The 23,918-nt window shown below is 40.7% G+C and overlaps 1 protein-coding gene and 1 long non-coding RNA gene across 2 annotated transcripts in view; one reads left to right on the top strand and one right to left on the bottom strand.

Annotated features, from left to right (window-relative positions):
• Positions 1-23,918, top strand: part of ADCY2 (adenylate cyclase 2) — a 429,519-nt gene that overhangs the window by 292,467 nt on the left and 113,134 nt on the right. Inside the window, exons 5-11 of the mRNA XM_050792931.1 lie at positions 1,313-1,461; positions 6,373-6,484; positions 9,156-9,283; positions 16,006-16,164; positions 16,997-17,129; positions 18,518-18,694; positions 22,223-22,266. Coding sequence (XP_050648888.1) covers positions 1,313-1,461; positions 6,373-6,484; positions 9,156-9,283; positions 16,006-16,164; positions 16,997-17,129; positions 18,518-18,694; positions 22,223-22,266 — 902 coding nt within the window. The remainder of the gene's footprint in view (positions 1-1,312; positions 1,462-6,372; positions 6,485-9,155; positions 9,284-16,005; positions 16,165-16,996; positions 17,130-18,517; positions 18,695-22,222; positions 22,267-23,918) is intronic.
• The window catches only part of LOC126956066 (uncharacterized), a 41,157-nt gene continuing 34,313 nt past the window's right edge, over positions 17,075-23,918 (bottom strand). The window contains exon 4 of the long non-coding RNA XR_007726233.1: positions 17,075-17,465. This is a non-coding gene — a long non-coding RNA (uncharacterized LOC126956066). The remainder of the gene's footprint in view (positions 17,466-23,918) is intronic.

Below are 23,918 nucleotides of genomic sequence, written 5' to 3'. Positions count from 1 at the left end.
ACTTTCTGAATAAGTGAATAAGTGAATGAATGAATGAACAAATGATCAATGCTCAGTTATGCCAGTACATGGAGAAACTACCTACTATACACTGAGGTTCCCCCATGGGTACATACTGTGTCTTCTGTTGCCTTTGCACTTGTCTTTCCTTGGAGGGATGAGCCGGGGGCAGGATTATCCCATCTGCATCAGAATGCACTCCTGGCCCACCCTCAGCTCTCTCAGGGGAATTTTCCAACAGCCACCCAAGCGATGTGCACTAGGAGTGGACAAAGAGATTGACACCTGGCCCTGTGAACCTGAAAGCAAATCCAAGCTTCCCCTCCTCCCCTAATCCCTCATCAGCTTGCCAAAAAAAGAAAAAGAGAGAGACAATGTGATAGATAAAGATGTCATAGATAAAGTGTTTCATTGAACAAATATTTGTTTATCAACTTGAATATCAGTTGCCAAACTCTACAATAGCTAAAGAATATGGTGCTTTCTAAAATGGATTAACATTAAAATACTCCAGGATGGATGTACGTCCTGAAGATTCCCCTTCTGTTAGACTTTTCCTCCAAAAACTATTGTGTATTTTCACTGAGGAGAATGAGAAAATGCCACTCTAACTAAAATAAGTTTATGTTTAAATGAGTACAGTATTGTTTACTAATATTTACTGTTTTCTGAACTTACTGAATATAAAGACCAAAAATACTCAAAAAGCTCATATGTTATCATTTCCTGGTGTTCCACCTGTGGAATGGATGACATTTTACAGAAGCTAACACTTCTGACTCCATTTTTATAATAGCTTAGAATTACTAAAGAAGATTGGGTGCTTATCATAGAGGAAATGAAATCTTTGAAAGTATTTATCTTATTTAAAAAATGCACAATAGGTGGACTATCAGCTGTCTTTCTTAAGTGCAATAAAGCTAGCATTTTAGCTCAGAAATGAACAAGCAGGCGAAAATGAGTGTTTTCTATCTTAGACTGACCAGTGGTTTCTGAAATTTTAATATTGTTTCTGCTTTGCTACTTTAAAATCAAAATAGATTTTAAAATCTCTGGGGAAACAACTTTGCTTGCCTTTATTCTTCATGCTGAAGAACACACACTTAGAATTCAATAAATAATATAATAATACACTCTGACCTTAGAAAATCTCTTTTTATTCCCAATATATATTTCTAGAATCTGTATTTTAGCTTCTGGGAAAGAATTCCCAAATTGGCCTTCCTACAAATCAGTGAGGATCTCCAGTGTCATTTGGTCATCCCTCGCATTGTCTGAGAGACATTTGTTCCTCCTTCCTCACCTTGTCCAGGAGCGGCTTCTGCTCTCCCTGCTGCCGGCCCACATCGCCATGGAGATGAAAGCGGAGATCATCCAGAGGTTGCAGGGCCCCAAGGCAGGCCAGATGGAGAACACAAATAACTTCCACAACCTGTACGTGAAGCGGCATACCAACGTGAGGTACGACGCCGTGCTTACTCCTTGGCTGGTCTGGGAGCCTGTTTGCCTGATTGGAGACATTTTGCCTGGGATCTCACGTCTCATATCACTGTCTCTCCTTTGTGACAGTGGATCCTTTACAGGGGAAATAATCACCCAAATTCTGCCACCCCACTCACCTGTTGCTGCCGCTCGGGGCCTTCACATTAAGATGAGAAAATAGGATGCTGTTTGCTGTATTGGATTGAGTTGTCCTTCACAGCCCTGGCTTCTGTGGCCAAGCATCCGTCACAGAAAGGAGTGAGGGGGACAGCGGGGTCTTCATTCTGGAAACCCTGTGGTCAGATTGCAGTAAGATTGGAGGGAGAGTCTCTGGGATCTCCAGGCACAAAGACTGAGTCCTCCAAATAGACTTTGCAGGAGCAGGGCCTCTGTGAAGACAGCACATCCCAGGGAAACTGGGTGTTCTTCTCTCCATCAGCATGAGGAGTTTCTCAGATCTGGAAAACCAGTGACCAGTGTCACAGAACAATGATGTGCACCTTAGTTAATTTACTGTGAAAGTTACTGCTTTTCTGAGACTGGTATACTCATATCTACTTCCCAGGAGTCATTCTGGGAATTACAGTGCCTAGGAAACTAACATGTTATCTTCATGGGATTATAGTAGGGAAGGAGACTGGTGTGAGGCTTCTGTTTCCCACGAGCTCTAGAGAGGAATTGTGAGGAGGCCTCACTTGAGGCTGGAGAGGATCGTCCCTCCCATTTCTCTCCTGCCCCTGTCTCCGAGCCACAGCAGAGCGAGGCTCACCCAGACTATCTTGATTTCTGTGTCCCTCCCATTCCCAGTACCACTTCTTTTGGGGGTTTGTTCTTTCATCCACTCAGTGTGTTAATGCACTACTTTGCATTCTAGCTGTGTGTATTTATCCATTCTTGCACTGCTATAAAAAACTACCTGAGACTGGGTAACTTATAAAGAAAAGAGGTTTAATTGACTCACAGTTCTGCAAGCTGTACAGGAAGCATGGCTGGGGAGGCCTCGGGAAACTTATAATCACGGCAGAAGGTGAAGGGGAAGCAGGCATATCTTATGTGTCCGGAGAAGGAGAAAGAGAGGGAAGGGGAAGGTGCCGCACACTTTTAAACAACCAGAACTCGTGAGAACTCACTCGCTATCACGAGAACAGCAAGGGGGAAATCTACCCCTCTGGCCGAGTTGCCTCCCAGGCCCCTCCTCCAACACTGGGGATTACAACTCGACATGAGATTCGGGTGGGGACACAAATCCGAACCATATCACTGAGTTATCACCATAAGTAACCTGTGCATGTATCTGACCTCATTTGTTATGTTTTGATGGTCTTAGTTTAGTCGTTAGAGTTTTTAGAAGAGCCAGGCTGCTTCAAGTCTACGTTTTTTGAAGCTTGTTAATAAGAAATAAATTTAGCTGTTACTTAAAGACATTGTTAGGACAAATCTCATTTGACACCAGATTTTAGAAAAGCTATATAATACCCAAGCATACACAGATGTCAGTGTGATACAGGAAACTCATATCAGGAAGGAGGTAACAGAAACACATTTGTGTATGAATGGGAACTAAGGAAGCATGACTGGATGGATACATGATAGCAAAAACTAAATACATTCAAAGAAAGTTCACACATGTTAAGGAGTAAAATTATTTAAAATACTGGCTTGCCTTCAGGTTTGTGAGCATTTTGCCTATACAATTACAGAAGAAACATTTAGTTATCTAAGTGTATTATGCTATTAATGGCTCTTTCTAGCCTTAATGTCTGAAATTAGCAATGCCCCTCCCATCTTGGGAAATATTTTTAAGTCACTTTTTGACCACTCAAGTATACCTGACACCTTGGCCTTGTCCTCCCACTTAAAGAATTTTCTCATCTTTTTGTCTCATGACATTGCATTCCCTTAGTTTTCTTCTGACAGTCTGTTTTGTTCTTTTCTTTTCCCTAAATTAAGTCTGTCCTGTAAATGAGAATATGTTGGGGGCTCTCTCGTACCTCCTCTCTGTTTCTCTCCAGTCCTCTTCCAGGACTTTAATTCCCACCTAAATGATGCTTATACACAGGCCTCAACCTGTGTATAAGCTTTCCATACTCATCTACTTAATGTGTATCTAAGACACCACCATCAAGCACAGCACAACCAAAGTTGGACTAGTCATCTTCCCCTACACACTTGTTTTGATTTGCACAAACCTAGATTTCTGAACTCTGTCGCTCAGCCAGATATAGGATCTTCATTTTCAATGCTTCCCTCTCCCAGACAACCCCTGCTACAACATCAAATTAGTGACAAATCAAGTTCATTCTTCCTGTCTCCCACGTCTGTCCACTTCTATTTCACCACATTATAGACCTTCAGTGGGGCTCTCCAGGATTCCAAGGATAGAGTTCTAACTGACCTGCCTGCATCCAGGTTGCCACAGCAGGAGTGATCTTTCTAAAGTGGCAATATGGTCAGGCTCTAGGTGGGGTTTTCTTCCCCTATGGTCCCATAAGTGCACTGTACTTTCTCTACCATAATCCTTTGCAGCTTTGTACCTTGCATCACAATTGGCTGCTTTTTTTTTTTTTTTTTTTTTTTTGAGATGGAGTCTCACTCTGTCACGTAGGCTGGAGTGCAATGGTGCAATCTTGGCTCACTGCAACCTCTGCCTCCCGGGTTCAAGCAATTCTCCTGTCTCAGCCTCATAAGTAGCTGGGATTGCAGGCACCTGCCACCGTGCCCAGCTAATTTTTAAGTATTTTTTAGTAGAGACGGGGTTTCGCCATGTTGGCCAGGCTGGTTTCGAACTCCTGACCTCAGGTGATCCACCCGCCTTGACCTACCAAAGGGCTAGGAATACAGGCATGAGCCACCATACCTGGCCACCTGCTTACCTTTTTAATCCCTTTGCTGCAAAATAACCTTTGGACCAGCTTAAGCTATCTGCAGGTAGCCTGTGTCAGAGCTGCTTTGTTCACTGTAAGTTTTGAGCACAAGAAGCACTGGAGATGATGTGAAAAATAAGTAAGTGGAGTCAACTGCCCATCCACATGTGCTACGTCCTGATACTGCTTTGAATCAGGGACTCTTTCTCTGAGCGAGCATGGTTCATCCTTCCTCTTGCACAATGGCTCAGCACTTGTGATAGCTGCCACTGTAAGTCAGCATGGAAGAAATAGGGATGATTTCTCAGGGATCATCTGAACAGAATGGAGAGTAAAGCTGCCCTCAAAACCCTGATTTTCCTGTAACCATCAGAGCTCTCCCATAGGTCGTGTCCCTCAGCAGAGGAGCAAGTATTTCCTCTAAGGTGCAGCCACACATCCTGGACTTAGCAGAAGGAGCAGAGTATGGCCAACAGCAGAGTCTTGCCCTGCTCTGGCTGAGACCCTGCTGACTGGCGCCCTTGTTTGTACTTTTTTTTTTTTATTGTAAAATATGCATAGCATAACATTTACAATTGCAATCGTTTTTAAGTGTACAGTTCAGTTGGATCACGGACACTTACGCTGTTCTACAGCCATCAATATTATCCATCTCCAGAACTTTTTCTTCATCCCAGACTAAAGCTCCGAACCCATTAAACAACAACTCCACAGCTCCCCCTCCCCCAAGTCCCGGTCAACCAGCATTCGAATTTCTGTCTCTATGGTTTGACTATCCTGTGTGCCTCATATATGTAGAATCATACAGTATCTGTTCTTTGCACGTGGCTTATTTTACTTAGCATAAGGTTTTCAGGAGTTTCAGCACATGTCAGAACTTCATTTCTTTTAAAGGCTGCCTGACATTCCATTGTATGGATAGATCACATTTTGTTTATTCATCCATCTGTCCATGGACATTTGGTTTGCTTCCATCTTTCGGCTATTGTGAATACTACAGCTATGAACATTCATGTACAAATATCTATTCAAGTTCCTGATTTCAGATCTTTGGATATATACCCAGAAGTGGCACTGCTGAATCATATGGTATTTTGTTTAAGGTTTTTGAGGACCAACCATATTGTTTTTCAGAGTGGCTGCATCATTTTACGTGCCCACCAGCAATGCACGTGTACTCCAGTTTCTCCAGGTTCTCATCCACAACCATTATTTGTATGTTTTATAAGAGCCATCCTAATGGCTGTGAAATAGTAGTTGTTTTTGTTCCATGGGACATCTTAAGTCATACATATTCACTTTGTGAATCTCAAACCACCTACAGAAATTTAGGCTTCTTTATAAGACCTTGATACAAATCAGAAACATGTTATTGTGTGTGTAGGAAAAGTTGCAGTGTGCACACAGGTGCTGTGTTTTCCTGTTTTAAACACATAAAAGCTCTAAGGAATCTCACACTCGCCTTCCCTAGTGTGTACATCCCATGAAGGGAGCTGTTCTGTCATTTCCTAAGAGTGACCTTCCCGGCCTCCTCGCTGTCCAATCCGCCCCTGCTCTTCTCTCTCATAACAGTCTCGTTTTCCTTTGTAACCCTTTTTATGATTTGTAATTGGACATTTGTTGATGTCCACATGTGTTCAATACATCGTCCCAGCTAAATTCTGAACATCAGGAAGATATTCCATGTCTGCTTCATCCTGGCAGATAGGAGGGATTCCAGAATCATTTAATGAATCTTTTGTAAAAAGAGGATTATTTTTCCAGTTTCTACTTTGACTCAATATAAACAGAATTTTTTAAAATTATTTTGCTGCTTCACTCCCCATCTTAACCACAAAAGTTTAACCTCAAAAATGTTAATTAACAAGTTTCAAAAAATGTTTATATATTCTTAATTCAAAAAATGACATCTTACTCATGAAAATATAAACAAAATTACATGATTTTAATGGCAAAATTATTATTACTTTCTTAAAAAATGGATAAACTGGAAAACTCTGTCTCCCCACCTCCTTTCTTCCCACAGCATCTTATACGCTGACATTGTTGGCTTTACCCGGCTGGCAAGTGACTGCTCCCCAGGAGAACTAGTTCACATGCTGAATGAGCTCTTCGGAAAGTTTGATCAAATTGCAAAGGTGAGTGTTATGGATTCTCTTGCTCTCTGAAGATTTCTAAACTCTTGGTTTCATTTTTCTTCATCCACCTATCAATAGTTTACTTTTTCATAAAAGCATCCTTTAGGAAGGTTGTTTGTAAAAGTTGGATTTCTTTGCTATTGGTCTTTCATGAGCCTCAAACCTGTCTCAGGGATGAGAAACAGCATGGCATATCATTATCACGTTTTTATCTATTTTAAAACTTCCCCCTATGTATAATTCAGCACACATATAATAAATACGTTCCAGGCAGCGAGATTCCGTTTGCAAATCCCTCTGCATGGTACTATTTTAAGGTGCTCTTTGAGGCATTTCCATGTCAAGGATCATTTCCACTCCTCTAGTTGCCAACATTCTCTATTCCTATTGTTAAGCAGGACCCTGGAAGAAACCCTGAAATAGAATGGGTATCTTCCATGCAAAGCCTTCCCTTACTCTTGTCTCATTTTTATCCTTTGATTCTTGTGCCACTTAAACAGAAATGGAAGTTCAGGGTCTTCCATTTGTATGCTCTTTCATGGACAATTTCACAGATAGGAGTTGACGTGAAACCATCTGAAACCACACTAGACCCTACTATTTATTAGAACTGTCACAGTTGCCGGTGGCCATATCGATGGCAAAAAGTTTCTTCCTGCAAGCCCTGTACTTCTCATTAAATGTTTCTGGTCAATTCTCTCTTTGAATTGTTCCCGACAACAACAAAAATGCTTCATTATGCCTACTAATATCAGTTATTTATCTATGGAAGAATTGGTCCTAAATTTAGTTCACTGTGTGATTTAGATCACTTTTCAACAAGACGGAACATTCCAGCCAAGTCCCTTAGGAAGAAATCTGGCTTGCAGATGTTAGTATGATTTTTCTTGCGCCCAACCCCCCAAGGTTTTTGCCTTCTGTAGTTCCGCTGACCATGACACAGCTCTCACTGGAGATTGTAAAAAATCAGCTAAAGCACAGCTCTGCTTCCTTCCTTTACCAAGCCAAAGGAAGGGGGTGAGTTTTATGGGTGTTCATTTATAGGAAAAGAAAGGTTTGAAACTTACATGATGTCTTAAAAGTTTGAACTAATAAAAGGTCATTTTTGTTGGACTACCTATTCGTGTTAGGAAGAAACATTTCTATCTTGGCTGGGAACAGCATAACTCCAATGTTCAGATGACATTCTCTCCTCTACGTGCCTGTCTCGGTGTACAGGTTTCCTTCTTAGAGGATAAGGGCCCACCTAACTCCAGTTCTACCTCCTCTTAACTAATTAAATCTGCAACAACCCTATTGCCAAACAAGTTCACATTCACAGGTATCAGGACTGACTTTAACATGTCAGTTTGGAAGGACACAATTCATTACCCATAACAGAGGTACTCGGCATGACTTCCTGTAGTCAATGGAACAAAGGAGTGTACAGCCTTGGCTTTATCCATCATTGGTCAGAGGGGCAGTGTGCCTTCATCATGAGTTCATGGCTCACTGTTCAATAACGGGGGGTTCTTGTCAGCAAACCAATACACAGTGCATTGAGTACTGTGTAAAGCACATAACCTTACACTAAGGAACTCGAAATCATTGCCACTCACTGTAACTTTCATGATTTTTAGTCTCAGAATATCTGTTTAGGAAGTATGGGAGGGAAGCTTGATTAACATGTAATTGTTTGCCTTTTTCTTGTTTATGATATTGTCATCAGGAATTACTACGCACATCATCTGTAGTACTATAGATACGTATGAAAGTACATCCTGGCTTGTGCACTATCAGACAGGGAAAGAAATATGCAAAATATTCAGCAAAACTAACACACGTTTGAGAAGAAGATGTGTTCACTTGATTATTTCAAATGTGTTCAGTTTATACAGAAGCCTGTGTTCGTGTTAGAGAAAAAAAAAATGCCCGCATTTGGTACATCTTTTTTGTTTTTAGTTTTCTTTTATTTTACTGAAGAGTCTGTAAGCTGCATCAAAGGGTTAGAAACAAATAGAGGATCAACATGTATGAATGCAGTTAATCTAAATATTAAAATATAAACACAAAACTTAGCCCAGAAAAATAATGAGGTAGTCAAATTTTACATCAAAACAGTTGAGCCTAAGATGAGAATTAACTTTTAAATTACTTGGCAGTGTTTTGAATGGTAGCTTATTAGGTGTGGTGATGTCTATCAGAAGGGACATATCTGCAGGTAAGAATCTGCTTTAGATTTAAAATAAATGAAAGAAACCATAAGCACAGTAGGGAAGGACGTGAGATTCTAATTCACACTGAGTGCTGGTCATCATTTTCTACTCTGAAAGACTCAGCTGTGCATTGAATGTTTTATTTCACCATAAATGTTTGGAGCTGCTCAGACTAAAGAGATTGGCCCCATCACCATCCTTCTCTGCTTCTATGGAGTATAAATCATTCCAGAACATTCTCCCTTCTTTCCCATTTTTTTCCCCTTTTCTTTATTTATTCCACTTTGGAAATCGGCACGTAGGGGAGGGCAGCTCATTCTGGTTGGGTAATGAAGGGAAGCCCAACTGGTTCTCATTGCTCTCTCCAGACGCCCCTGGAATGGTGTGAGCAGAGCTGGCGCTTGATGATATTACATAAATCTAGATCATTTTGCAAGTGGTTAATGCAACTGAAATTCTGTAATTTATTCTTCCAGGAGAATGAATGCATGAGAATTAAAATTTTAGGAGACTGCTACTACTGTGTGTCTGGACTCCCTATATCTCTCCCTAACCATGCCAAGAACTGTGTGAAAATGGGACTGGACATGTGTGAAGCCATAAAGTAAGTGGACTGCTTAGTAAGCATTTTTTTATATGCTTTAAGTTCCGGGGTACATGTGTACAACCCGCTGGTTTGTTACATAGGTATACATGTGCTGTGTTGGTTTGCTGCACCCATCAACTCGTCATTTTCATTAGGTTTTTCTCCTAATGCTATCCCTCCCCAACCCCCTCCCTGACGGGCCCTTGTGTGTGATATTCCGCTCCCTGTGTCCATGTGTTCTCGTCGTTCAGCTCCCACTTATGAGTGAGAACATGCGGTGTTTGGTTTTCTGTTCCTGTGTTAGTTTGCTGAGAATGATGGTTTCCAGTTTCATCCATGTCCCTGCAAAGGACATGAACTCATCCTTTTTTATAGCTGCATAGTATTCCATGGTGTATATGTGCCACATTTTCTTTATCCAGTCTATCATTTATGGATATTTGGGTTGGTTCCAAGACTTTGCTATTGTGAACAGTGCTGCAATAAACATACGTGTGCATGTGTCTTTATAGTAAAATGATTTATAATCCTTTGCGTATATACCCAGTAATGGGATGGCTGGGTCAAATGGTATTTCTAGTTCTAGATCCTTGAGGAATCGCCACACTATCTTTCACAATGGTTGAACTAATTTACACTCCCACCAACAATGTAAAAGCATTCCAATTTCTCCACATCCTCTCCAGCGTCTGTTGTTTCCTGAGTCAGGAAACAATAGTAAGCATTTTTTTTTAACTGTCTAACAATTTGGGGTTGTAAGTCTCACCCATGACTATTTCTATTGTTCTGCCTACTGGCATTAAATACATTATTGTGCATTTAAATATAATTGTGCAGAAACCCATTTGTTGGGATGTGAGTAACACAATGGAAAGTAAGACTTCATTAAGTGTTTAGTATTATTTTTGTTTGTTGGTTTGCTTTTGAGATAAGGTCATAGTCTGTCACCCAGGCTGGAGTGCAGTGACCAGATCACAGCTCACTACAGCCTCTACCTCCTGACCCCAAAGCAATCCTCCCACCTCAGCTTCCCAAGTAGCTGAGACCACAGACAAGCACCACCACATCCAGCTAATTTTTGTAATTTTTGTAGAGACGGGGCTGTCCCTGTGTTGCCCAGGCTGGTCTTGAACTCCTAGGCTCAGGCGATCTGCTTGCCGTGGCCTCCCAAATTGCTGGCATGATAGGTATGCGCTGCCTGAGCCAGCCTAGTATTGTTACTATGAGCCTTAGATTACAGTGAAACTGAGTTGGAAATCTATAGGAAGGGACGGTTTTGTTTGTTTCAAAGGTGATTTTTAAAAGAAATTTTGAATGTCTTCTTTGATCTTAAGGTAAAAGTGTGCACATGTTATCATCTTTCCAATTTCTGACAAATTCTGTGACTTCACACACGTCGTAAGGGAAGAGGTAGTTTTTACAACCAGACTGCAGTTAATATAAAAAAAAAATACAAAAATATTTTCGTCAAGTCAAAAATGCTCAGCTCAGCCGGGCGCGGTGGCTCAAGCCTGTAATCCCAGCACTTTGGGAGGCCGAGACGGGCGGATCACGAGGTCAGGAGATCGAGACCATCCTGGCTAACACGGTGAAACCCCGTCTCTACTAAAAAATACAAAAAAAAAACTAGCCGGGCGAGGTGGCGGGCGCCTGTAGTCCCGGCTACTCGGGAGGCTGAGGCAGGAGAATGGCGGGAACCCGGGAGGCGGAGCTTGCAGTGAGCTGAGATCCGGCCACAGCACTCCAGCCTGGGTGACAGAGCGAGACTCCGTCTCAAAAAAAAAAAAAAAAAAAAAAAAAAATGCTCAGCTCTGTGAATTTAATTTTAATTTGTATTTGTAACATATGTTTTCTGCATTGCATCTATAATGTTTTTCACTGTGATTCCAGAGAAGATTTGCTTACATAGAATAATGATATCATTACTATTGACTGCTACAAGGTAAAAATATAAGGTAAAAAGGTAATTTTTATTACCAGCATCACAGTTTTATTAGCAGTACCTTCTTTAGTAATGCCCTTTGTAGAAGCCAGAACATTCTTATAAATAATAAAGCCTTTTTTTTTTGCTGACTGCATGATTGGAATATTGTACTTCATTGGGTTTTTCATTGTCCATTTTGGTCAAATGATTTGACCTTATCCTCCACTTTTTAAAAAAAAATCTGAACAGAGTTGGAATTACAAGCTTGATGTTCTTCTTCTATGTCTCACGATTAAAGTAGAAAGGGCTTTATGTGAGAATACATCAAGTCCTGTTGTCACTGTGTTGATCATATGCTGAAGCAACTAAAATATTAACAGGTGACTTCCACAGCCCAGTCCTGGGAAGATTAATGCCCCCACCCCACGCCACCTCCCCACCGCACCCACCACATATACACACACACGCACACACACAGCCTCAGCCAATGAAATGGAGAGACCCACATGTTCCATATTCACTAGCTCTGTAGCAAACTCCTGCATGCTTCTGTCGGACCAATCAGAAATGGGAGGGAAATGAAGTCGATGGGAGAGTTGAGATGCAAAGAGTAGTTAGTGTGAACTCAGTTTCCTATACAAAATGCGTAGTGTGAGAAATAACCATAATTGCTTCTTCCCATAAGTAATCATATGTACTCTCTGATACATGAAAAATAGCTTTTAGCTTTTTTCCAAAAGTAAGTAACTACTTATAATTCTATGGACCTAGATATAAGTGAATCCAATCAGTGGAACTATTGGATTTAAAAAAATATTAATTTTTTTCAAATTTGTAGCCTGTCGCTGGTGACAACCACATGAGGTGAAATGAGTAATATTGGAGGGAAGTACTTTTTTTGTTTCCTTTTCAAGTAGTTGTGGAAAAGAGTCTTATGAAGGGCAAAATTATGTGCATCAATAACACACTGGATTAAAGAATCCACCTATTTACAAAGCCTTGGTTCTGCTTTTGAATGAAGTTTCCAATTCCATAATGTTTCAGTTATTCCAATGTCTTGAAGATCTTTTAGAAGAAAGAATCCTTACATTACATGCACTGGCATGTCACCAGTTCATTAGAAATACTATTACATTTTTTACTGTGATAAAATATGTATACCATAAATCTTACCCTTTGAATCATTTTTATGTGTATATAAAAATGTACGATGAGACATAAAAATGTACAACTGTGCAGTGATGTTGAGTAAATTCAAAGTGTTGTGTAACCATCACCACTGTCAACTTCCAGAACCTTTTCATCACCCCAGAGAGAAACTCCGTACCCATTAAGCAGTAACTCCCGATTACCCCTTTCCCAGCTCCCGGCCATCCCTATTCTACTTTCTGTCTCTGTGATTTTTACTATTCTGGATATTTCATGTAAATGGAATCATATAATATCTTTCGTTCTGTGTTTGGCTTCTGTCACTCGGCCTAGTGTTGTTAAGGTTCATTTTTGTGGTGACATGTGTCAGCACCTTTTGATGCTTTGGATGACAGCATAATATTCCCCTGTAGGTATATACCACCACATTGTATTTATTTTTTGATCATTGATGCATCAGTAATACCTTACATCTGCAGAATCTCAGTAATGTCAACAGGTTTGAGGGACCTCTCCCAATTCTTGCTAATCCCTCAACTCAATCCTCAAGTCAGGCAATGGCTTTGTGTCCCTATTACCTGCCACTTGAGGAACAAGGAATTCCACATTATTCCTCTGTTTGCTTTATGTATTGTAGACAAGGTGATCAATAATATGGTTATTTTGGACTGGGCATGGTGGCTCATGCCTGTAATCCCAGCACTTTGGGAGGCTGAGGTGGACCGATCACCTGAGGTCAGGAGCTTGAGACCAGCCTGGCCAACGTAGTGAAACCCTATTTCTACAAAAATATAAAAATTAGCCATGCATGGTGGCACACGCCTGTAATGTTAGCTACTCAGGAGGCTAAAGTAGGAGAATCACTTGAACCCAGGAGATGGAGGTTGCAGTGAGCCGAGATCACACCACTGTCCACTGCACTCCAGCCTGGGCGACAGAGCAAGATTCTGTCTTTAAAAAAAAAAAAAGTTTATTTTGTTACACCCCTATGAAAGTGCAGCAACAGAGAGGGCATCTCAGCAAGTTCCAGGAATTGTTTGTCCACTTTCATCCTCTCTCCCACATAAGGACGCGTATTTCCATTCCCATTCATTGAGGCATGAGGTGGGATGGGTACCAGACAGGAACTGTCAGTTTTTAAGCTAGTGAGGGGAATGTGCACAGCTGGCACTTGGGTTTTTGCCAGATGGTCTCAGTGTCATAGGAACCAGCAGCATGAGTCCCAGACGGCTGCCTGCTCTTCCCTCTGTGTTCACACCTCCACACTTAGCAGCACCTCATTCCCTGCGAGCCCAGGCACTGCTACAGAGGCACTTCAGCTGCAGTTTTGGAACATCTCCAATGCTTAGAAACATTTCTTTTTTCTGTCATGAACATGTAAATTATTTTTAATAAAGTAATATTAAGGACCTTGATTTTATAAGGGATTAAGCCTTCTCTTAAACTGTACTGTTTGCCTACTACTGTTGCAAGCTTTAAGCAATGATTTCAACATTTTTCTATAGCTCGTAAGTTGCATATACATGCAACAAAACATGTGGCGAGTTGATCCATTTGAACCCATGGTCAACTCATTTAAAAAAAAAAAACATGGAGACAGTTTTAATGTTTTAACCAGTCAGCTCATTAAGGAGTTCAGCTCTATCAAATGGACAATCTGAGACTCCTTTTTCCTCCGTTTTTATCCTTCCTTGGCTCTCTGCTGGCCTATTTTGGTAAACAGAAATGCCACGTGGTTGGAAATGTCCTCTCAACAACATAAAATGTTAAGAACAATTATGGGTTCTCTAACAAATTTTTCAGGATCATCATTGCTCAAAGACAGAAGCACAGTACATTTTTCAAAAATGACCTTGGTCCATTATTAATCTTGTATGAAGTGGTTGCACTGGGCCTTGAACCCTTTGAGAGGGAAACAATCCACTTGGAGGACATTGTGTCCACCCACGCTGAATTTCTGCTGAGGGCAGAGATGGAGACAGACAGGGAGTGCTAATTGCCCTCAGGGCAGTTAGAGGACAGAGGCAGCAGGGCTGCCTAGACCGACCTAGAGGGGAGAGAACAGAAAGCCTTTCTGAATGGCGCTGTGCCTGAACCCAGAAGAACAATGCCAGCTGACCACATGACACCAAAGGGAGGCTTGGGGGCATGGAGAGCAGGAAGAGGAGTCATTATAAGCAAAGTCTGGAGATGAGGACGCCCTGGTGCTCACACAATGGAAGCCTGCAGATGCAGGGCAAAGGGGTGGGGGCGGGTCTCCTTGTCCTGTTGATGCTCTGGCTCATTTTGTGGGGCAGGAAGGAAAGGTTTGGATGACTTGCATAGAGCCAAATGGGTAGCTGGGTTTTTTTTGCAAAAACAAGAAAGGAAGACAGTGAGGGGAAAAAAGGAAAGGAAACAGGAAGGAAAATATCTTTCTGTGTTCTTTTTTCAGAATGCGATTTATTTTTACATCATGGGTCCATTTCGTTTGATCATTTTTAGCATGCTAAAATGGTATCATTATATCATTTAAGCATGGCATACATGCCTATGCCATTTTGAGATGTTAATGATTCATTTCACTACGATTCACAAGTGGTAGTGTCTTTCTTTGATTGTGCTGCGGTCGGCATCGTTGCTTCCCTCCACATCGCCTCTTGGGGTAATTCTCGCGATGTAATTAGGAACATCTTCCTGTAAACTTCTTTTGCAATACTACTTTAATGTATTCAGCTAGCAAGAATAAATAAGCATGGCCAAGCATTTCTATTTTTTCTTCATTGAAGTTCATCATTTTTTTCCGTTAATGAGTTGGTGATAGGGTCCTAAAAAGTATTTTTTCTCTTTTTGTTAAAGAATGTGCACAGTTTTCCTTCAAACCAAACACCGCATGTTCTCACTCATAGGTGGGAACTGAACAATGAGATCACTTGGACTCAGGAAGGGGAACATCACACACCGGGGCCTATCATGGGGAGGGGGGAGAGGGGAGGGATTGCATTGGGAGTTATACCTGATGTAAATGACGTTGATGGGTGCAGCACACCAACATGGCACAAGTATAGTATACATATGTAACAAACCTGCACGTTATGCACATGTACCCTACAACTTAAAGTATAATAATAATAAATAAATTTAAAAAAAAAAGAATGTGCACAACTGAAAAGGCTTAATGTCATGATTATTTTGCTAAAAATTCTTATTTAAGCTAAAGTCATTATTAAGCTCACAAATGAGCTATATTGTTCTCTTATTAGCAGAAGATATTCGTTGGCGAGGTACATTGTGCTAAGCACTAAAATTGCAAACCCTGTTTAAGACTGTTTCTGACATTACAAGGCAATGTCACCTGATTCTAGTATGAAAATGCAGACATGTGCCAGCACATGGTAGTTTCTTGATACATATTCACTGCAGAAGTAAAAGTTATAGCCAAAATGTTTTGTCATCACTATAGTCTGGCCTAATCTGGCTTTAATGGCAAGAACATTGGTCTAATCTGAAATGACTGGAAGGAAAAACCCTTCTTAGCTCAAAGGAGTGATCTCCTGCCTTAGGAAGGTTCATGGCCATTTCCAACAGTCTGAAAAATTCTGAATAATAAAATAGTGGGAAAATTGGCCAAGAGTTAAAGGAAACATTGGATGTTACTTGATCATGATCTCACTTCCCTTCTCTTTAGGAAAGTGAGGGATGCTACTGGAGTTGATATCAACATGCGTGTGGGCGTGCATTCTGGGAACGTCCTGTGCGGCGTGATTGGTCTGCAGAAGTGGCAGTATGATGTGTGGTCACATGATGTGACCTTGGCCAACCACATGGAAGCCGGAGGGGTCCCTGGGTAAGGCCAAGCATTGGATTTCTTTCTTCAAGCAGACAGCACTATTAGGAATGACAGATTATTGGCCTAATGACAGAGTGCTGAGTTTTTGATCACTTCTGTTGCCTCTGCTGGTATCATGTTACTCACGCCCAACAGCCTCTTATATTAAGCAGATAAAGACGAGCTCTCAAGTCCCTACACCATGACCCCTATTGTCCATAGTTCAAAGACTGTGAATATCAGACAGTAAATTACAAACTTTTACTTATTTGCAAATGTATGACTAGAGACCTGATTTAAAGATGTTTTACAATACAGTCCAGATATGGCATCTGTCTAGAGCTGTTGACCTTTAAAACCATTATATTAAAATAAGTGACTACAGCATCCTTCTCTGGGCAGAATAACATATTTCAGTCGAGAATCCTTATCAAGGGCTATAGTTTAGAGACGCAGAAGAGAAAGCACTGAGAAAGAAAATCTACACTATTATACAGATTAGCATGCTTCTAAAATGCCCATGACATACATTTCAAAAGGTATTCTCAAAAAAAATTGAGATAATAAAGTTGTATTTGCTGTAATTCACCACACCCAACATGCAGGTTTCTGTGAGTGCAGAGAAGCTCCAAAACTAGTAGTGCACGACCTCTAATAGCATCTTTCCAAAGCAGTGGTCAATAGAATATAAAAGTTTATATTAAAGTTAATTGCGGTCAGTGCTCCCAAGAACATGTAGACTTTCCTTCATTTGGTGGATACATTATTTCAGAAATCATGAGCAAATAGAACAACTTTCTTCACACTTATCCTTTTGTGTCTTGACTGTGATTTTAAAATGCAATTTCAGACGTGTTCACATTTCTTCCGTCACCCTGGAGCACTTGAATGGCGCTTATAAAGTGGAGGAGGGAGATGGTGACATTAGGGACCCATATTTAAAGCAGCACCTGGTGAAAACCTACTTTGTAATCAACCCCAAGGTCGGTACTGTTGTAAAGAGTCTATGATGAAAAGGGAAAAGGAGCAAATTATAGATATTCATAAGTGTTTTTAGTCAATATCCAATATAAGTTTTTGCTACTCTTTGTCCCCAAAATGATTTTAAATGCATATGGTGGTTTAATTGTTAAAAATGGAAGCTGTTTTGTAGTCATGAATTCAGATATTTATTAAATGAGCAGTTGAAATGCATTGCTTGTCCGCAGAATGAGGGTGTTGATGCAGGTTGCTGGTTCAGGCTGTCATGTGTGTTAGTCGGTGTATTCCTTGGTGGATGCTGCATCTGAAAGCCTCTCAGTGGGCACAGCTGTTGATACCTGTCAGTTGGGAAATTAAATAAAGAGAAAATAATTTACTTAGGGCTTTAGAAGATAAAAATCTAATTAAGTAAAATAGGATGAACATATACAAAAAAAGAGAAGAAATATTTGAAAGAGTAACACATAAATATTACATAGACATGCTTGGGAGATGTCTGTATGCACAAGCATATTTACCTTCCATAACATAAAAGCATCTATTGCCTAGAAGATGACCCACCCCATACAAACAGTGAGAAACTCTCTCCTATTTCATTCACACCACATTTAGGCCAGATCAAGGGGCTTAGAGTTCTCATTTCTTTTAACCCTTCTCAGATTCCTGCCAAATGGGTATTATCACTATTTACAGATTGAGAATCTGAAGCTTTCGGGGTTATGTAACTCTTCCCAAATTTCACAGCTGGTAAATGGTGCAAATATCAGCAAGAAAGACCTCTGAAACATGAAAACCAATATCATAAAATCAACAAGACCAACTTTATGGACATTTACTTATGGTAGCATCTAGGAAGCCCCAGTTTCACCTTTGAAGACAAACTTTCAACTAGCTTGATGATCAATCTGGAGATAGATGTGTGGCAAGCAGCAGGGACTGGGAGATGATGGGGGAGGTGCTCAAAAAATACATGTACAAAGAACATTATGCTCAGGTAAAGAACACCAAAACACGATGTTTGGGGCTATTTAGCATTAGAAACAGCTACAGTTATCACTTTAGAAAAACACAACCATCAAGGAAAAGCTAAACAGATCAGCACATTCTGTTTTAAGAATTTACTTAATAAAAAATGTCCATTAACATGTCATTTTTTTTTTCTAAGTCTCAATTACATGTATGTTTTGCTAGCTGAAAAAAAGAAAAAAAAAATCCCTCAACTCAAATAGTGTGTTCCCCAGTAACACTGAGGGAATAAGGACAGAAAGCACAGAGGGCGAATGGAGGTCTGTCGGGAGGAATATGACCCTGGTCCAATGAGGTTGATGCCGAAAGGATCATGTGTGGCCCTGTGCTGGGCCGGGTGTGATGCTTTGTTTCTCACCCCAAGGGAGAACGACGGAGCCCCCAGCATCTCTTCAGACCTCGCCACACCCTCGACGGAGCCAAAATGAGGGCCTCGGTCCGCATGACCCGGTACTTGGAGTCCTGGGGGGCAGCCAAGCCCTTTGCACACCTACATCACAGGGACAGCATGACCACAGAGAACGGCAAGATCAGCACCACGGTATGCCCTCCCCTGCCTCCAATGCCTGAGCCCTGGGGGCAAGCCAACTTCCCAAAACCAAAGGCTGGGCATCTCCTGCCAAAATAACTCCTATCTGCAAGAAACAAACTTACCACTTTCTCCTTCTTAGAGAGGCCCTTATGAACAGCCATCAGGGTATGAGTGAGCTCCATGCTGAAGTTGCTAAGGGTTCCACCCTAGCATGATTTTTTGCATTATAGCTTCATATACAGTGTTATTTACAACTGATAGTAGCAATTAAATACAACTATTTTTTAATTGAGGGGTTTTTAAAGAAAAACTTATATCATGAAGTAGAAAGCCTTGAGGTTCTTCATGAAAAGACAAAGGCATAATGCCCTTAGAGTTTGAGTAGTATCATCAAGCCCGTTTCTTCACCGCGCAAATGTCCAGGCTGTGTTGGCAGCAGTGGACACTGTCTTGTTATGGTTCCATGTTTCCCTCCAACTTCCAGCATATGAGAAAGCACTGAAGCTCCTTACACCCGGGACATCTGCGATAAGATGGCTGCAATGGAGATGGAAAATAGAAAGGCCCATAGGAGGAGAGAAAAGGAATACAACCAAGCACTTAGTATAATCCCCATAGTATTTTTAGATTTTAAAACTATCTGGGGGTAAAATTTCATGGATAATGCTACTAACTGTGCTAAGTTATGCAGTTAGTAGCATTATCGTAATAATAATGATAATGCAGCTACAACTGATGCAGTTACAATTTTTTAAAATATAATATTACGTAATTCTTATTGTCTGATGAGAAGGAACATGCCAGTTGTCAGGTGAAAGTGGAGTTTTTCAGTCGCCCTGGGCCCCTACCCGTCCCAAGGTCTCAAAGTGACACTCCCACACCCAACAGGCAGGGGCTCAGCATTCATGTTTTGGCTTAATTGTATTTCTTCTCCCAACTTCTCTTCATCTTTTTTCAACTCAAAAGTAAATGTGACTATCAGACGGAAGACCATGACCCATCAGACAATCAGTAAGACTGCACAAGTCCTAGCATTTGCATTTTAATAGCCAAAGAGGGACCATAGATAGAAAAACAAATAAATGAACAAGATCACGTGAGGTGCTGATGAGGGTCATGGGAAAGATGAAATTGAGTGATGGCATCCAGAGTAAATGGAATGGCCACTGTGGTAGGTCAACTGAGGGAGTTTCAGAGGGCGAAATGAGTGAATGGGAAGAGGAGGTGGCAGAAGAACAAAGTCAGTGGCCCAAAGATGAAAGTGAGTGTGGTGTCTCCTGGAGACAGAGAGGAAGCTGCTGTGGCTGGAGTATCATGAACAATGAGCAAAGGGAGGTCGTGGGGTGAGATGCACAATGGTAAAAGTTTATATGGCATTCTATGTGCAATTGGAAGTCATGGAGAATCTTAAGCAAGAGAGGATCATGATATAATTTAGGCTTTGGAATAATGGAACAAGAGTGCAGGGGTCCCTAGTAAGAATGATATCCCCTTATGCTAAGAGTTTGGCACCACTGCTAAATGAGAAGCAAATTCAGGGGCTAATATGAAAGTAGAGCCAACAAGACTTGGTGACGGATTGGATATCCGTGAACATTAGGAACAGAGATGAATCCAAACTTTTTGGCCCACAACTGGAACAATGATGATGCCATTAATTGAGATGACAAATACAAAGGGGAAACCAGGTTATTTAAGATGGAAATTTAAGATTTTCTGCTGGACATCTTCTAATCCATAGTTAAGTGCAGCGAGGATGTAGATGGTTGGATCTGCAAGTCTAAAACTCACAGGACAGGTCCAAGATGGAGGCATGAATGTGAACATCATCAGGTTGTAGATGATATTTGAAGCCATGGGACTGGATAAAATCATCAAGAAGAGAACAATCCAAGGAGGAAGGCCTGGGACAACTGGGGCCTTCCAGCATTTAGATATGTTAGAGAAACAGCATCCTAGGACTCCAGTGTCCAACCAGTGAAAGCTGGTGTTTCTGTCACTCATGAAAAACAATGATTTGGATAAGTTAGCCTCAGTCTTGCTAGTTAGTGCTATGTTGGATAACTACATTTCCCATCAGGATTTATTGTACACCAGCAATTGGTTGGTTGGTTGGTTGGTTTTTAAGGAATAAGAATCATATATAAATACCTGAATATGATTTCCCATACTGTTTTTCATGTGTTCCTGTGGGGAAAAGGCTTACTTTCCCAGGTATATTGTTGTTGTTGTTGATTTCTTGTCAGCCTTTATTGTCTTAAGACTTAAGAGTGACTGTCTCTTTTATTATCTGAGCGTAGGACCGAGGAATGGTTTCAATCTGACTTTAATCTGGTGTTATGTGTTGATGAAGATGCCTTCTTCAAGATACAGCTACAACTGTTGAGTGTCTCAGCTTCAGAAAGTTGTTTATAAAAATTAAAGGACCTCTTGAACGAACTCTATTTTCTTAACCATCTGGTCCCACCTGTTGCAGGTTCAAAGCCAGGCTTGGATTGCCTTAGCATCAGTCTAGCATATTTTAAGAAAGTCCCAAGTTTTTGGTGATGCATTAAGCCCAAACCACTTTGACTTAACTGTGTGTCTCACTCACTTTCAGAAAGACCCTGTTGGAGTTTTCACTTATAAATCCCAGGGTCAAACAATTGACATTGCCGAAAGTGATTCCTTTATCTAATCCCCTATGCAGAACTCCATTCACTCTGGATTCAACATTGATAGAGCTCTTGAATAATACATTACTTTACTGTATGGAATGAAACTTGGAGCTCAATTACTTTTTGAAAAACGTCTTTCCTTTCTGTAGGCTAAATCCATATCCTAATATAACCTTGGAAATCAAAGCAGCAAACCAAAGTTTCTTTGGAGCAGTTTTGTTCCAACTTTTAGTTTCATTCCTACTATAAATGTGGAAAGGCGATCTTTCCTTGAAAGCCTATTATTGAATATTTGGCAATGGCTTTTCCACTGATAAATTCTGACTATTTCTCTTCCATTTCTCTTTCGGGAACTACCAGCACCCCTTTGCTGATTTATTCTTTTTGTCCGATGGTTTGTGATTTCACATACTTAACCAATGGTACTGTTTCTTAACACCCCAGTTCAGTGATGAGGATGACTACAGATTTTGTGGTTATATTTTTGTTCTTTCTACAGCATTTTCTAATATTTGTCTGATACCAAAGTCCATTTTCACATGGTTATAGGTTACTGATGGTAACTCTGATATCAGTCCCCGGCAGGCCACTGTTTGAAATCAGATCTGATAATAGCAGGCTATAGATCTTAAAACTCCAGACCATAATCCTGATGCTTCTAGCATCCAGAGTTTAGAGATTACACCAACAGTCCAAAGATAAACTGAGTTTACACCTTGATTTAGGATTAAGCTCTTTTTCTCCACATGAGTAATTAATTATTTGTTAGCTAAATGTTACTGTCCATGACAAAAGAGGAAATATGTTTCACCTCATTATCATTGCAACATTCTTCTTGAAACATGTTTTTGACAATTAATAACCTTTTTTCTCAATATAGGATGTGCCCATGGGTCAGCATAATTTTCAAAATCGCACCTTAAGGTATGGTATCTCTTTGACTATCTGATTTTTTAAAGCTTATTGCTCTTTATTCATTTCTGAGAGTAATTATCATCAATTATGGTCATTTCAAAGGCTACATCTGAAAGAGCAGCTCCTCTTGAAAAGCCCTATTAAATTGCTTTCAGCTTCTAAAAATAGAATGATTGGGGTCTTATTGTTAGAATTGAGAGAGAGAGAAGGAAAACACCACCTGGTACTCATTTTAGAATGTTAAACTGTTTTCCTAAAGTGACTCTTCTTAATATTAATGTGTGGTTAAAAAAAAAAAATGAATTGTCTTAAAATGGGTATGTTGCTTAAAATTGCATTTTTCTACCTGTAATCCCAGCACTTTGGGAGGCCGAGGCGGGTGGATCACTTGAGATCAGGAGTTTTAGACCAGCCTGGCCAGCATAGCAAAACCATGTCTCTACTAAAAATGCAAAAAATTTGCCAGGTGTGGTGGCATATGCCTGTAATCCCAGCTACTCGGGAGGCTAAGGCATGAGAATCGCTTGAACACGGGAGGTGGAGGTTACAGTGAGCCGAGATCGGGCCACTGCACTCTAGCCTGGTCGACAGAGTGACACTGTCTCAAAAAGAAAAAAATTACACTTTTCTGTTGAATTCTAAAGGTAAAAGTAAGATAAATCCAGTCTGTCTATAGTGAAAAAAAAGGGTTACCCACTCTGCTCGAAAAAAGAGAAAAGCTTCCCACAAATGTCTCCACGTGCCCTGTTGCAGCCACTGTCAAATCCCATGCACTAACTCCTTTTTTTCCCCATGTTCCTCTATCTTTCGGGCTCAGAGTTTCACTTTAATATTGGTTTGGGAGTTAATCAAATCAATATTAGGACATTCAGGTAACCGGTGTAAGATGTAGTTCCAAATGCTAAGCCAGGCTTTCTTTCACCCCAGAGAGGTCAGTTTATTGGAGCTATTGATAGTTTCACAGAAACTAAGGGAAAATATGAGATCTGACCTGTTTTCTATAGAAAAAGAATTGTATCCAAGTAAAAATGAAACATAGGTTGTAACCTGCTGAAACAAGGCAACAGGGCACATTAGCCCAGGATCCTTCTCAGTGACTGTTGGGATGAGCTCTACTTTGGACTTTGTGCAAAATTTGACATTTTAACTTTGAGATATAACATTCATAGTCTTTATGTTATGAGGATATGTTGGTTCTTGAGCCTTTGAAGCATTATATGTAAGTCGCATATGCTGTAATAAAGAGAACTTAAGCTAATTTGAGGCATATTGGAGAGTCCATAAGACACCTGGAGAAAACAGCACAGTGCCTCTGGTCAATAAGATGCTGGCACATCTATGAGCAACTGACCACAAAAATGTCATGGACTTCCTTTCACTTTATATTCACAGTCTCTTCTGTTATCTGTTTCTCCCTCCCAGCAATCCTGCTTTAAGCGTCTATTTATAGAAGTTACAATGGGTCATGTGTCATGGAACCCCAGTATTACGTGAGGCAGTGTCACCCGGGATGAGCGCTGTCTGGAAGACAATGATAAGAAGCTGTCGTTATTATTTGCGCTGGGCTATAGAAACTCTAATTTGGTCTCTGCAGCATTACTACAAGGCAGAATCTGTTGCTGTTATTTTAGAAGGGAAGAAACTGAGGCACAGAGGGATGG

The sequence above is a fragment of the Macaca thibetana genome, chromosome 6 (genome assembly GCF_024542745.1).
Source record: "Macaca thibetana thibetana isolate TM-01 chromosome 6, ASM2454274v1, whole genome shotgun sequence".
In the NCBI taxonomy this organism is placed as follows: Eukaryota; Metazoa; Chordata; class Mammalia; order Primates; family Cercopithecidae; genus Macaca; species Macaca thibetana.
The sequence above is the reverse complement of the archived record's forward strand: the minus strand, read 5'-3'. Positions and strand labels throughout refer to the sequence as shown.